The 15,769-nt window shown below is 38.2% G+C and overlaps 1 protein-coding gene across 4 annotated transcripts in view; it reads left to right on the forward strand.

Annotated features, from left to right (window-relative positions):
- The window catches only part of dgki (diacylglycerol kinase, iota), a 97,784-nt gene that overhangs the window by 54,169 nt on the left and 27,846 nt on the right, over positions 1 to 15,769 (forward strand). For 3 of the 4 annotated variants that reach the window (XM_039601023.1, XM_031746330.2, XM_039601025.1), the window contains exons 4-13: positions 6,233 to 6,307; positions 8,749 to 8,805; positions 8,912 to 8,977; positions 9,058 to 9,126; positions 10,774 to 10,890; positions 11,267 to 11,341; positions 12,152 to 12,247; positions 12,940 to 13,022; positions 13,315 to 13,375; positions 13,457 to 13,570. In XM_039601023.1, coding sequence (XP_039456957.1) covers positions 6,233 to 6,307; positions 8,749 to 8,805; positions 8,912 to 8,977; positions 9,058 to 9,126; positions 10,774 to 10,890; positions 11,267 to 11,341; positions 12,152 to 12,247; positions 12,940 to 13,022; positions 13,315 to 13,375; positions 13,457 to 13,570 — 813 coding nt within the window. The remainder of the gene's footprint in view (positions 1 to 6,232; positions 6,308 to 8,748; positions 8,806 to 8,911; positions 8,978 to 9,057; positions 9,127 to 10,773; positions 10,891 to 11,266; positions 11,342 to 12,151; positions 12,248 to 12,939; positions 13,023 to 13,314; positions 13,376 to 13,456; positions 13,571 to 15,769) is intronic. The other variant, XM_039601024.1, reaches the window with a different exon arrangement.

Raw genomic sequence — 15,769 nt, forward strand, 5'->3', positions numbered from 1 at the left:
CCTTATACAAATCCTATGTTAGCATGTCAGATACACTGAAAGACGTTTGTTTTTTCTAGAATATATATATTTATTTCTTTTAAGTAATGGTAAATCAGTCCTACGAACATTAAATAACTGAACCAAAAGAATCCCGACAAGATTTGCTCCTTGTAATCAACACGGTACCCAGATCCTCAAAAAAACGAGAAGCCAACTTCAGAAAAAAAGACAATTCAACAAAACATGTATGGTTTAGAACAACTAACTAGTCTGGCTGACTTACTGTTAGATTCAAATCCTCCAAAAAACTCAGTAAAGGTCCTCAACTTTGGTGTATATTTGTATTTTTAAAGGGAGGTTTCATATTTGTCTTATGCACTCATAAGCATTTGGTTTAGGCGTTATTCCCCCTAGACATTTAGCTTTTTGGCATGCAAAAACTGAGATTTATTAATGTTGCTCAGCTTTGTTATTTGTATTTATATTTGTGTCCTTCTGAATACAAACCAAGGATGGAAAATGGACGTAATGGCATCTTAAATTAATTTTTTATCGTGGCCCACATACACCCCACTTTGGTCTTAAGTGGGCCAGACCAGAGAAACTCCCCTTTCTCTTATAGTGAAGACATTTAACTACACATTTAGTCCCTTTGATATCTTAATATGAGAAAAAGAAGTGAACCTTCAGCAGTAACTTTTTTTTTTTGCATAGTAAAGAAACACTGTGATCAGCGCAACTGTTTGGGTTTAAATTGTCAGAAATAAATGTGCAAAAATACAGAAAAAGTTCTGGTAGCTCTTTACTCAGATTGTCCCTTAAAGTTTCATAGTAGTTAATGAAAAAACGGGAAGTTGTGTGTTTATCGATTCATTACTGTTATGTAGTATGATTAGCTATTGGGGAGGTCATTATCGTCTACCAGCCGACTCAGTGGCCAGGTCAGTGTTGTGGCAGTTCTCGATATCATTCATGATTCCCCGGCAAAGTTCAGATGACCTCCAACTCCGCCATCTGGGAGTGCAGCTGGTGACATTTGTTGTTTTGGCCTCTGTCATGTTGGTGTTTTGGAGCCAGACGTTACCTTATATTGACCAAAGGTTGATGTGCCAATTTATCAGCTATTGCTAGTTAGCTTGGTTGTGGTCTTGTACACCCCATGCTCCCCCTTTAGACTCAACGCTGCGACAGAATGTAAGACCGCTGCCATCAACATTGTGCTCGACTAAGTCACTAGTTCGTCTGCAAAAATAGACTAGAATATTTGAACTTCTGTAGGTTTACTGTAGATTTTCGCTGTGTACAACAAGCAACTGTCGATGCGAGCTGCTGTTCCACTCTTTTAACAGAATTTTGTTTAACTATTAACTTTGCAAAACTCTGTAACTACTTTGAACATTTCAGTGTATAGCGCAGCTTTAGCTGGAAAATATGTGTAACAATATGTCTTGTCAGCCTACCCCTGTAACTTTGTATTAAAATGATAGGAACAATAGAGACTGTACCAGAGTGAAGGCATTTACTGAACATGTGTGGAAAATGTGACAATTGCAGAGTTAATCAGCCTGAACCAACCATGACCAGAGTCTCTTATATCAGCACCTAATAATGCTGCCCGAAACACATCTGATTCTTAAAAGCTTTTTCACGCAGCAGAGTTTTGTCTCTTTAATGCAGCTGCAGAAAAAAAGGCCTGTTATTGCTGGTGTTACGTTAATGAGACAAAAACAAAAAGCAAAAACGTGATGACTCTAAAATGCGGCATCAGGAGCAGGTAATACAAAATTTCAGTGTAGTACCAGGTTGTGATTTTTAGTGCCACACATGAAACACTCATTGAAATACATCGTTTGTGCTTCATTTGCAGAGCAGCTGGTCCCAGTGTTCTGCAAAAGGAGCGTTTCGTATTCTTTCAGTTGTAAATGCTAAAACAAAGCATTATTTTAAACAGGACGTCACACTCTCATTCAGGTGAAACATGTCCACAAAGCAGAGAATTAATTACTCCAAAAACAGAGAAGGAAGGGTGCTCTGAAGTGTCGTTGACTACAAGCGTGCAGGGCTGCAAAGAAAGAGTCTAAATGAGAGCTGTTGTTGACCTTTTGTCCATCTATTCAGCTCTTACAAGAAAAACGGCACCTGCTATACAGAGCTGAGAAACAGTCTTTAATTCCTACACTAATGTAATGACATCTTTGTACATTTCCACTGATGGAAGGTAATTATAGTGCACGTATAAAAACACATTAAGACGCTGTTAAGATTGAGCTGCAGCAAGAAATAATCTCTCTGTGGTGATTTGTGTTAGATAAATGTCCAAGAGGATATGCCGACCTCAGAGGAATCTGAGATCGCTTTGACAAGTCGTGGCTGACGTAAGTAAACACATTCCTACCTGTTTTCAGCGGGATCAGCTCGATTTAATCTCAGTCATGAAGAAACAACCAGGCTGTCTGAAGGAAGCAGCTGAGGTTTTTAGCTCATGCAAGGCAAATGCTGCAGAAAATACCTCCTCTCTCCTATTACACGCTTTAAAAAGAGTGTTTGAAAAGGAAGTAAAGACCTCCATGGCATGCTTCATAATCATGGATTACCGTCCACCCACCCATCCATAAATCTGTCCATCCACCCATTCTCCATTCAGTCCATTCAATCCTCTATACCCTGGTATGTTTCTATTGGAATATTCCAGATTTCTGGGAATTCAGAAAGAAAGAGAAATCTGATTACAAATTCTAAACACCTGATTATAGCTAAAAAAGAAAAAAGTCTCAGTTATAAGTTAGTTTTGATTTACAGATCACAAGTAGCTCTTTAAAATTATATTTGCCCAATTAAGGTTTGTACAGTTGCACATTTCATAATGTTTTTCTCATCATCTCTTTTCTATTTTGCCTCCTACTCTTCATCGGCCTCCTCCACCACTGCTCTGTCCTCCCTCATCTACACCTCATTCTCCTCTTGAACTCAAGTCGTGGCTCTAAAATAACAAAATTTGCATTAAAATGGTCACTTATTCTCCATTTATTCTATTTATTTATCATTATCAGTCATGCGACACTCCCGTCTCCAGACAGCTGACAAGAAGTCGGCTATAACAAAAACAGATTATGCCAGCTAATGTTAGGCTTGAGTGTCCTAAAATATGTTAAATTGTAGTGTGTACAAAACCGTTTTTATGCACCAACAGTCGTAGAATCACGCCAGTTGGCCGCGGCTGTTATGGGGTACAGATGGTTAAAGAAATTTTTTCGGAAATGATGGCAAACCTCCTTCTGGGACGAGAAGGGACTATTCCATCAGTGTTGTTTTGCCAATCTTCAAGCTTGGACATGGTGTGAAAAGAATTTCCACCTTGCGTTACTCTTGTGAATGCATATTGTGTTGGAAAACCACAGATTGTTTTGGGAACCACCTCAGAAACCTCACCCTATCTCTGAGGCTGAGCCCAGACCTAGAAGCTTGTTTGCTGCTTGCATCTCACTCTTTAGTTCGGTACCCACAGCCTGTGGGCACAGCTGAGGATCAGTCAGCCAGTAAATCCACATCTTTTCCTAAATGCTCAGCTCTCTCTTCAGCAGAACAGACCAGTACAGTGTCCGCCTCACCTCAGACATGGTAATACTTAGACATGCCGGTTAATAAACACTCATGAAGTCTTCTTAGTATCCTTCATGTTCTGGGGTTGTTTCTTTTTGATTAATTGGATTGATATTTTTTAGCATCATTTCAGCGAGGACCACCTTACTCAAAGGAATATTGTTAATTTTTATCTACTGAAATCTATATTTGATGGCATGGCTCAGCTCCTGCCTGGAACCTCCATTCTCGCTATATTATGATGTTTTGATAGAGCGATGTGGTTGGAGGTGTGATGCAAAGCCACGATCTGGCCCACCAACTGTATGCTGGCTGGCATTGAAATCAGCTGATCTACCGGGATTGTGGCTGAGTATGATTCCGTTGATAACACATTTAAATGCCTCAGTCCCAATGCTTGTCTCTCTGCTCAGCCATACCTTAAATCCACTCATAGGTAAACTGAATGAGACTGATGATCTGATTACAGCTCAGCGCTCTTCTGGGAAACTTCCCTATCCTGGTCCTGAGTTCAGCACTGTTAGGGTATTTATTCAAGGCTTTAATGCTTTGCCCGACTGGTTTAAAATTTATAGTGCTTTATAACTACTGGTTATTTGGTGATTGTACATTGTGTAAAGTAAAATGATGTCATACTTTCTTTCCTTTTCTGTGAAAAACATGCCGTTAAAAGACTAGCGGACATTAATTGTTTTACACAGCTGTTTGAAGTTCCCTGACAATGACCATTAAAAATGTATTTTGTGTGTGATAAATAAATCCTCTGTTTAGAACCTTCATTTTTCTTGGAGTTTAACTCTCGTGGCATCCTGAAAAAGGATGTCTTGCTTGTCTCAGCATGATATACTTTATGTAAGAAGCTGATCTTGTGGTGGGGCTTTCACAGCAGAACATTCGGAGCTACTAACCAATGAAAAATGAGGGTGAAACGTTGTTTTTGTTGTTTTTTTTCTTTTCCTTTTTAAAATTTTCCTATTGTGTGTGTGTTCGTGGGAGTGAGAGACTAGCTCTGAGTATTGCTCAGTGTGACATTCAAGAGTGAACCCATTGACTGGAGATGAGACCACTCCATTATTAGTTGTCATATTATTACTCATAATGAGTAGTTTGTCTGTTGCAAGAGCAAGGGCAGCACAGCAGTGTTATTTATTGAAGGCAAATAGCACTTCGGTATCTTGAGTGTTTGCTTTTTTTTTGCCAGTCACTGTGTAATAAATTACTCTGAGCTTTTAATTCATTCTTTTACCTTAGAGATTTGTTTTTTGTGGGTTTTTGTGTGTGTGTTTTTCCCAGCCCCACAGCAGTAAAGATTATTTTCTGGGTCTGGAAAGTGAAGCTGAAGCTAAATTACCTTAAACCTGCATTCATTTGAATGGCCAACAGGGGGCGGCTCTTGTGGTTGCAGAAATAATGTAGTCTGTTATTATCCCATTGTGACCAGAACATCAGTGCTCGGTTTCTCCGTCAGGGTCACCTGACCCTCGTGATGTCTTATTTCAAATAACCAGGATACCAAAATTAGGCTTTAAAACCCGCATCTACAAGCCAGTGGGTCTTTCTACGATGGATTCGTCCAAGCCTCGTTTGTTTTTTGTACATTCCTTTCACTATAAAAGTCTATAAAAGTTATGCAGTATGTGACTGCTCTAAATAAAATGGCTTACAGTACGTAAAACAGCTTACAACAAATTAATAACTTAAATTGAAATTTCAATTTTGATTTTAGAAATTTCAATGTAGAATTTAATTTTTCTTAATAAAATAAAAGTTTAATATTTGAATAATTAAATATATTATTACATTCACTGTACATAAACTGTTAAGAGGTAAGGACTGTGCTTGCTGATTTTTTTTATTTAGTTTGTAATCCATGAATGAAAATGTTTTTAAAAAAACTGAATTAGTTATCTAAAACTAATTCAGTTAAGAATATGCACAATTATTTATCAAATTGGGGAAAAAGTATTTATTACTGTTATTATTATTATTATTATTATTATTATTATTATTATTATTATTATTATTACTATTATTTTAGTGGTTCACAAAAAGTTGTGTAAGTATTTTATTAGTGATAAATGTATATATTAATAACAACATATGGCTTTTATTCATGATTTTTTATGTATTTTTGCATTTAAAAAAAAGAAAAAAACACAATGTTAGAATTTCTTTTTCTTTTAATAGAAAAAAAAATATCAGCCAATAGTCTGAAGTTCTTTGTAGAGCCAAGCAAAGATATCAAGGTTTTTTGTTTTTTTTAATGTTGATATTGACATGAAAGTAACGTAAAAGACATTTTCTCTAAAGATTGGGTAGTGATACCCAAGAGTCAGAAATATAATGTTCTTAAAATTCTTAATTTTTCCATTTTGAATCATGGCTGGTGAAAAAAATAACAGAAACGGACTCCTCTCTTCAAGCCTGTAGTGTTGGTGTGCTGTTAATGGTGCTAAGAAAAGTCTGCCACGGCTTTTTAAACTGGAGTGAAAGTAAAATGTTGGGGGACCTTGAGCACATCTTGCCAGTGTGTAACAGCAGGTTGCTGTTACTGTGTTCTTACACTGCTTACGTTTGTTTCATTTGCTGTGTGTCTGTGTGGATTTTGTGTGTCTTACTCTGCCCTTTGTACTCTCTCTCTCCTTTTAAGAAGTCGGCCCCCAGGAGGAAATGTGCAGCCTGTAAGATTGTTGTTCACACCGGCTGCATGGAGCAACTAGAAAAAGTAATGCACACACACACACACAGTCATGTTTTCATATCCTTGTGGGGACATCTAATTGAAATAATGCTTTCCCTAGGGTTAGGTTAACCCTAACCATGATTCTAACCCTGACACTAAAACCACATTTTGAGTCTCAAAAATGCCTTCAAACTTGTAGGGATGGGTATTTTATCCCCATAAGGGCTGTTGATCCCGTAAACTTCCAATTTTTTGGTCCCCACAAAGATATGTAACCATGGTACACACAAACACACACAGTTTATTGTTCATACTTCATGTTTAGAGTTTTTATTTTCCTAAAAATTTGTCTTTCTGTTGACGCTTTCTGTACCCCATTTAGATTTAACACTGTGGAGTGTGCAGATAAATGCATGATGGGAAATGTGCACAGTTCTTTTGTAACCTGGTGATTCTTTCAAGTAAAGAAGCAATGAAAATTAATTCTTTTCTCCTCGATCCCTGGCTTGTGCTCTTGGCTTTTGAGACTCAAATAAATATAATATTAAATATATATAGCTGTTCCATTTTTTTCTAAGATCTTTAAATGCCTTTGATAAGATTTGTTATTTTCTTTCCCTATGTAAATTAAATTAAGCCTAGGCAGGATAAGGAAACATATATTTTATTTAACCCAAAAGCTACAGCAGCCAAAACATTAAATATGACCCATAAAAAAAAAAATAAAAAAAATAAAAAATCTAAATAGGGTAATTAAGTTACAGAAAAGGATCTAAATAAAGAAAGTAAAATAAAGGAGCTCAATATGTGAAAGTTAAATAGATTTAAAGTAATAATTGGTAAAATTTGAAATAAAATTGAAAAGTTATATAAGAAACTCAATATAGAATCAAAATACCTTACTAATTATTAGCACAAGCACACATGAGACTAAAAACGACTCCAGGTTATGCACAGGGGTTTTCAGGGTTGTAGTAACCAATGTGCTGCTTATCTTACAGGTATTACACTCCAAAGGGTTATTGCATGAAGTACTCCATGAAATTATAAGTCCTTCTAGAAATGAGTCTTACACTTGACAAAGTCTCCGGGCAGTTACAAGCACATGAAGGTTGTTTTTAAATCAATGCCGTGAGAGCCATAACTTAACTTCAGTGGTCACTGAGTCATGAAAAATGCCTGCAAAGTACCCGAGTAAAGTTTAATGACTGAGCCTAAAAATGAGGTTAAAAAGCCTTTTCCCCTTCAAGCCATACTTCTACTGTGCATGTGCAAAGTCTGACAACATTACTGATTTATTAACAGATCAATTCAGAGTGGTGATATGTCTCTGCTCATTCTCCAGAGCACTGATTATATGAAATACTTGTCCATATTATGAATTAGTAAGAATGCTACTAGCACTATTTACTATTACTACTAGTACTAGCACTACCCCTGTACTTAACAAGGCAGTATGCTCTCCAGCACACAGTTTAAACTGTCATGGACTTCTGATGTTTACTTGCAACATGACTGACTAATAAGTTTCCCATTTTGGCTTTTGATTGGCTCTTACTAAATTCTCACATGAACCTTTACTTGAGATAAAACAATAATTCACGACTGTTTAAAAGTATAAAACACTTAAAAGCAATGTTGCGATGTGAGGATTCGGGCTCTCAGGTGGTTAAAGATGCTCTGATGTAATAAAGTATACTGTAGCTTACTAATAATTTTTGAAAGGTCTTTATGTGTGTGCATCAGAATTTCACTGATCTTGGTTTTGTGTCCTTTGTCCTGGCTTCCTCCCCTCACCCCCAACCAGTCACAGCAGATGCCGGCACTCTCCTGAGCCTGGTTCTGCCGGATGTTTTTTCCTGTTTAAAGGGAGTTTTTCCTTCCCACTGTCACCAAGTGCTTGCTCACAGGGGGTCTGATTGATGAGGTTTTCTCTGTATTATTGTAGGGTCTTACAATATAAAGCAACTTGAGGCAAATGCTGTTGTGATTTGCCACAATAAAATTAAAATGAGTTTCTGGCATGAATATATTCCAAACTCTTTCACCCCTAAGTTCAACCATCTCAGTCTAATGCCAAATCCTAACAGTAATTCTAACTAACCCTAAGTCTTAACCCTCAAATAGGCAGTTGGAAAACAATTATAATTTTTGTGATCATAAATAAAACAAATTCCCAACAGTAGCTACAGATGATTTATGTTAATTTCTAGTCTGAATGAGCGGTTCTCGGGAAAACTAAAAACCTAATCTGCCAATTTTGTACAGGCATAATAACACACACACGCACACACACGCACACACACACACGCACACACACACACACACATTCAGTGAGTGTATCATTATAATTATAGATGTCAGCTTTTCAAAATAGTAGCTTAATGATTGCCTGCATGTGATGCATTTAGGGGGCATCTGTAAAATGTAGCTGTGAAAAACAACCTCCCCAGATGGGAACTACAGCTTATCTCTTTTTCTAGATAAACTTCCGATGTAAGCCGACCTTCAGAGAGGGAGGATCCCGAACCCTGAGAGATGTAAGTGTGTGTAAATAAGTGTGTAACTGCATAAATGTGAGGGAGGAATCACCTTTTCGTTTGAAGTGTTAAGTGAAAGAAATTGTGTTTCTGTGTTTGCCGGCAGAACGTCCTCAGACACCACTGGGTTCACAGACGACGACAAGAGGGGAAATGTAGACAGTGTGGAAAGGTGAGTTTACACACAAAAACACACGCAGCTGCACACAGATGTTGTTACTGTTCATGCAGACTGCCTCTTTGTTTCTGCAGAGTTTTCAGCAGAAGTTCTTCCACAGTAAAGAAATCATCGCCATCAGTTGTTCGTGGTGTAAACAGGCCGTAAGTCCGTTAATTCACAAGTAAATATATGATATTTAACACCACTAAGATGTTATTAGTGGGGAAGTACAAGTTGTATTGTGCATTGAAGTGCATTAAATATAAACTTAAGCACTACAGGAAGTTTCTGTACTTATTTCCAAATATATATTAGAGTGACATCATTTGTTATTATTATTATTTCCACATTAACAAGGTCATGTAGACCCCACTCATGAATAGGCTGGTTGCACTGACATATCTGTAATCCCCCCAGTCTCTCATTTCCTGCTGTCTCTACAGCTGATTTTCTAATGTAACCATACAGTAAAGTAAAGATTATCAATCATTTATGTACCCAATCTGTCTCGAAGCTGGAGCCAGAGGACTGCTAGTGTCACTGAAGGAAAGCACCTTAAAGAAAGTGATGCATCTCATTCTTGTTTATTGAAAATGTGGTTGCATTATTTAAAAATGTTACATGTGTCATGGACTCAATAGAGTAACTGAACCTATTTAATATCGCTGACACAGAGTAAGAGAAACCAACCTTTCTACCCTGCGTGTTTGGACTCTTTTCATATGATTCAGTGAAGAAAACATTTTTAAAAGTATATTTTGGGTAAACTTTCACCAGTCACATCATGCGGGATAGACTGTTGGTCAAAAAAAAAAGAAAAGGGTTCTGGGGAAAAATGGTAACATTTTGAATTTATGTATATGGTTACATATGGTTGTATATGGTTACATAAATTCAAAATGTTCCCAGAACAGGGAATATGTCATAGGTTCAGTACTGTAATCGCACCCATTTAATGTCTGTGGCTCCTTTTATTTCCTGCTGTCTCTACAGCTGATTTTCTAATACAGCCACAAAATAAAGCAAACGTTGGGTACATAAATGATCAATAACCCGTCTCAAGGCTGGAGCCAGAGTATTGGTATCACTGAAGCAAAGCACCATTTAATGTCTGTCACACAGAGCAGGGATGTCAAACTCATTTTACATATTGGGCCACATATAACCCACTTTGACCTTATATGGGCCAGATCAGTGAAACTCTCCTTACTGTCAGTGTAAAGAAGTTTAACTACATAATGAATCCTGCACATATCTTAGTATAGGAAAATAGAAGTGCAATTTCAACAGTAAATGCTGTAGTTAATGGAAGAAATCTGTCAGCTATAATTTTTTTTAATTTATTCATTACTTACTGCAGATCCTCCATAAAAATATTGAAAATTGTATTGTAGGTAAAAAAAACAAAACAAAACAAAAAAACAGGAAGTTCTGTTTTTAAATGTGTATCTATTTCTTGGATTCTCTGGTGTCGCATGAATGGCAATGTCAGTAGGAAACGCTGTAAAACTTCTGAAAATACAATTAAAAGTCCAAAATCTCTGCCTTCCTTCATACTTTCCAAAGCCATCCTTGGACCGAATTGGAGCCTTTGGTGGGCCAATTCTTGCCCCTGACCCTTATGGTTGACACCACTGAGGTAGCGTAAGAGAAACAAATATTGGCACTCAGGGTGTTTTGGTTTTCTTATAAACAGCTGTGTTAGAGCACCACACACGGACAATGGCACAACATGTATGATAGTGTGGATTGCAAGTTTAGCGTATTACACGACCCTGAGGAGTGTTTTTTGGGTTTTTTCCTTGCAGTTCCACAACAAGGTGACATGTTTCATGCTGCACCAGATAGAGGAGCCGTGTTCACTGGGGGCCCACGCCGGAGTCATAGTACCACCGTCCTGGATCATCAAAGTCAGGAAACCACAGGTGTGCTCATACCCTCGCCGAGCTCCCTCCTCGATCGCTCTGCTGGTTGATAAAGTTCACTGGCTGTCATCTTGTGACAGTAATGAGAAATGACTTTGTCGATCTAAATTTAAAACTCTAAAAGAAGGCGTGTCACAAGCTCAGTGTGTGCTAATGTGTGTGTGATTTTTGGGGTATGATAAGATGCGAACTGACACATGTCTGGTCTGTCTGAGGGAACTCTGGGATTGTGTCTCTGTTATCACACACAGACACGCACACACATACTGTATATCTCTGTCGTGTCACATGCTTCATTGCACTTTTAATTACTATCACAGGGGACGTGGTGACAGTGAACTAACTACTGAACTCTGTGTGTGTATATGTACCCTAGAGCTCCCTAAAGAACTCTGCCAGAAGAAAAAAGCGGACATCTTTCAAACGAAGGACAAGCAAGAAGGGATTAGATGTAAGTGATATTATCAGTTACACTGTCATAATACATTTTTAGCTCATGTTTATCCTTCATGTGATCTCAACTCAAGTAAAAAAACCATTAAACTAAATAAAAGTCTTTGCCCACTGACTTCAAACTGTGTTTATAAAACATCGACTTCATTTAGGTATGAAATGAAAAAAATCTTGCTTTGAATCTGCCTGGATTCTGATGGCCAGCAGGGGGCGACTGCTCTGACTGTGCAAAAAAGTTAGATTGAGTAGAAGTCTATGGAGGAGTTACCTTATTTCTTTCCATTTTAAACACACTAAATGTTTTCTTAGTTATTCTTCTTTTATTAGTCTTCACTTGAGCATGATGAAAAAATATTTACAAAAAATATGGAGGAAGAAGTAGAATATAACTGAGGGCATGGCTAACCTGTGATTGACATGTCGGTATTATATCTGTGCAGAGCTGTTTTTCAGTCATGTCCACGCCTCGCTTTTCATGCTTAATTTAAAGAGGAAAAAAAACAACAACACCAAAATTGCCAAATGCTATCAAACCAAGCTCTAGGAAGCTATGTCCATCTTTGCTATACAGTCTATTATTGGATTATTAGGGTCATCTGATCTCAAATCATCGAGGGCTGCTGCTCCACACTCTGGAACTGGATCGACCTGCCGATTTTCAAAAAACAAAAATTGATATATCAAGCTAAAATTTGACAGCAGTCATCATATATGCCCAAACTTTGCACCATAATGAATAGATCATGATTTTAATATTTATGTTATGTTAACATTTCTTCTAATATTTTGATCTTATTGATCTCTTTAGGAGTCTAAATGGCGTCCGTTCATGCTGAAGCCTCTCCCCTCTCCCCTCATGAAGCCCATCTTGGTTTTTGTGAATCCAAAGAGTGGCGGCAACCAGGTGAGCAAATGTCTTTAATCTTCTGTTTTCATCTGTTTGAGACGCCTTCTCTTCTCATTGTTGTTTGGAGATATTGTCGCTGCCTCACCTCGTCTGTCCTCGGCCTGTCTATAATTAATTTTCATTGTGAGGATGTCAGTTCAGACAAAAATTCGGTTTATCAGATGAACTGAGCTGAGCTGTTTTCACACATGAACTCCAAACGTTTTCGGGAGATTTGGGCGGAAACATCTTCAGAAGTTTCTCAAATGTATCACACAACAGGAAACGGTTAGCTTCAGAAGTGTTGGCGCTGCAGGAAATACTCCGTTTGTTTAGGCGAGCATGCAGGAGGTAGGACACAGCTGTGAATCCACCGGAAGATTACCTGCACAGCTCTCAGATATTTGGACAACACGCAGATTTGTACTGTGGAGTTAAACAAGTTAAAGACTCATTCAGCTGAGGCAGATGTTTGCATCTTACCTGCAACTCCGTCAGGTAAAAGTTCAGGGCTCCACTGCTTAACATAATCTTTTAGACTTCATCAGCAACATCTTCAGAACATAACACTGGGTTTAGTTTAGATTTGGAGATTCATTTCTTAGATTTTCACAGAAGATCTTTTTTTTTTTTACTTGCTTGCTGTTAGTGGCAGCTTTTTAAATATTGTAACATGAAGGAAGCTGAATTTTTTCCTGCTTTTTCTGTAGGGTGCCAAAGTGTTACAGATGTTTATGTGGATCTTGAATCCTCGTCAAGTCTTCGACCTTTCGCAGGGTGGACTGCGCGAGGCGTGAGTAATCTTCCCTTGGGGAGAGTGCTGGTGTTTCATTACAGCCTACACAGTTAGGTTGAAATCACCCTGAGCTTGACAGTTTAGTACCAATTACCTACTTTAAATCTTCATTTCACATCACCCTTATCTCAGTCCACTTCTGAGGGGGGAAAGCCATCTTTTCACTCCTCTTTTATTTAAATCCAAAGCTCACGGGTGAACAATTTTCATAAAATCTGGAGCAATTACACCCACTCAACACTAATCAGCAGTCTTTTTATTCTATAATATTACCTCTCTGCTTTGTTAGGTTGGAGTTGTATCGCAAAGTGCCAAATCTGAGGATCCTTGCCTGTGGAGGAGATGGCACGGTATGACTATACATCTCTAATAGCCACTATTTCTATTCTAAATTTCTACAACTTACACTTTGCCTGCATGTCTCGCTGTAGGTGGGGTGGATCCTGTCTGCTCTCGATGAGCTGCAGATGAATCCCCAGCCTCCGGTCGCTGTGCTTCCTCTGGGAACAGGAAATGACCTCGCCAGGACGCTCAACTGGGGTGGGGTGAGTTCCTAGCCTTGACTTCTGCTGCAGAGTTGATGGAGAGCGGCAGGGCGCAGCGGTGTGCCCTCTCTGAGTTTATGCACAGTGAGAAATTTTTGCACAACATGACTAAATAAATGAGATACAAAGGTAACTCTGGCTGCAGACTCTTTGCACCTGGAGGTGAGATTGAGATCTAACAAAGAAAAAGAAGAATAAGAGCAACAACAGCTCTTTCAGCATAAAAAAAAAAAAAAACATATTTAAGGGATTTAGAACAGGGAACATTAGCGTACTTTGTGAGAGAGATGAAAATTTCCTTCTTCAGATTCAACTTGACAGGTTTATAGCCATGTTGAGTATGCTCTAATATTAATATGCAGTAAAAATAAATCCTCTATTCCCCAGCACCTCGGGGAGCTACGAAATCGCTCACCCACATTCCAGGATGTCTAAAAGAGCTCTCTTCCTCCATATAATCTTCCTCCCTGACCCTTAAGCCCGTTTGACCTCTTCAAAGCACAACTAAGATGACATGCTTATTGGTGACATCACAGCAGCTTCCTGTAATTATTTTTCCTTTTTAATTTCAATTTTCTGCAGTTTAAACAACTTTAAGCACAACACAGAATCAACCCTCTGACAGCAAAACGGCTCGCTTAGCGCCCCCCACCTCACTGGAAAACATCACAGCAGTGACACAGCTGCAGTGGGTGTTGTATTCAGAGCAGGTTTAAGTGTACAGAACAAACTGAGGTACAGAGTTTATAAATCCATAGGTCGAGTTGGCAGTTCACTCAGGGTTTTTCATGCATAGGAAACAGAAAGGGTTTGGTGTTCCCTCAGGGGAAAATCACTCAGACTGTAAGAAAAAACAAACCATTTCCACCATTTTTTTAAAGTGGGGTTTCATTTCCTCAAGCGTAAAATACATTGTTTGTTTTCACATTCCAGAAATAATAGAAAAAACCGCATGGACGTCTTTAAGTAAGGTATCCCAGACTCATTGTTTCAATTATATGTGGACCAGTGGTGCTCACTGAGAGTCACACACCAAAATAATAAGCCCCAGTTTATTACTGCAAATTTTCTGAAATCTCTTTCTTATTATGTTGTTTATTGTCTCATAGGGGGTCCAAACAATCGTTTTTTTCCCCCCCAGTGAGTTGTAAAAGATCCTCATCTATTGCGCAACAAACACAAAGCAGATATCATGAAAATTCATCTGCTAAAAATGACAAAACAAATTCCAAACTTACACAGAAAACAGTTCTCTATTCAATTAAGAAAAGCTTTACTCATTTTATTAGGAAAAACTGAGGAAAAATGTGACCAAGATTTGTTGAAAATAAGCCAGAAACCCCACCATTTTACTACTTTAAGAGATTTTGCTTCCTCTGACTACCGCCCGGAATTATACTCTCTCATGAACTCATTTGTACTTCAATGGGAACGTCATACTCTTCCTCATCACCTGAAGCCTCATCTCCTGAACTGAAGTCAGGTGCATAAACATGCATATATATTTCCTAATATTGTTGCAAGTGCTTATTATCATCCAGCATTGACAGCTGAGGTAAACGGTGGACCACCAGCCCTACAAATACAAAAAAACAAAACAAAAAAACCCTCTGGGGTAAGAAAACACAACTCAGTTGACCACAATCTGCAATCTACTGACATCTAGTGGTGAGATTTTACACACTGTAACTTTAAAGATGTCTAGAGGAAATAGTGCAATTATGTACATTTTTCAGATGTACCTTTTTCACTCTTGAAAATTTACAGTTTATACAAGCTAAATTTATGGTAAAAGACTTGTATGGAGTCTCAAACAGAAAGCATATTGTACTGGTGTCAAGGTGGGACTTTTTCTAGAAATAGCCTTACAAAAGCTGGAAGTGTGGCATTTGTTGGATTATGAAAGGCGACCCCTCCTCTGCTGTGGTTTTGACCTTCCTCTCCCCCAAAACTTTCAGAAAGTCTGACACAAATTTGCAGCTTGTTCCTAAAAATCCGATGAAGCACTGAAGTTTGAAGAATCTGCCTCTTGACACACGTTTCATAACAGCACTGCAGCAGGCCTTTTACAAGCACCCACATTCTTCCATAAGACTTTTCATCAGATCAGTTATGTGGGCTTGTAGTGAGGATAATACATCAAATATTTCACGGATGAGTCAAAAGTTTGAGTGAAAAAAATTGATATGCCAGTAATTT

Source organism: Oreochromis aureus, linkage group 17, assembly GCF_013358895.1.
Source record: "Oreochromis aureus strain Israel breed Guangdong linkage group 17, ZZ_aureus, whole genome shotgun sequence".
Taxonomy (NCBI): domain Eukaryota; kingdom Metazoa; phylum Chordata; class Actinopteri; order Cichliformes; family Cichlidae; genus Oreochromis; species Oreochromis aureus.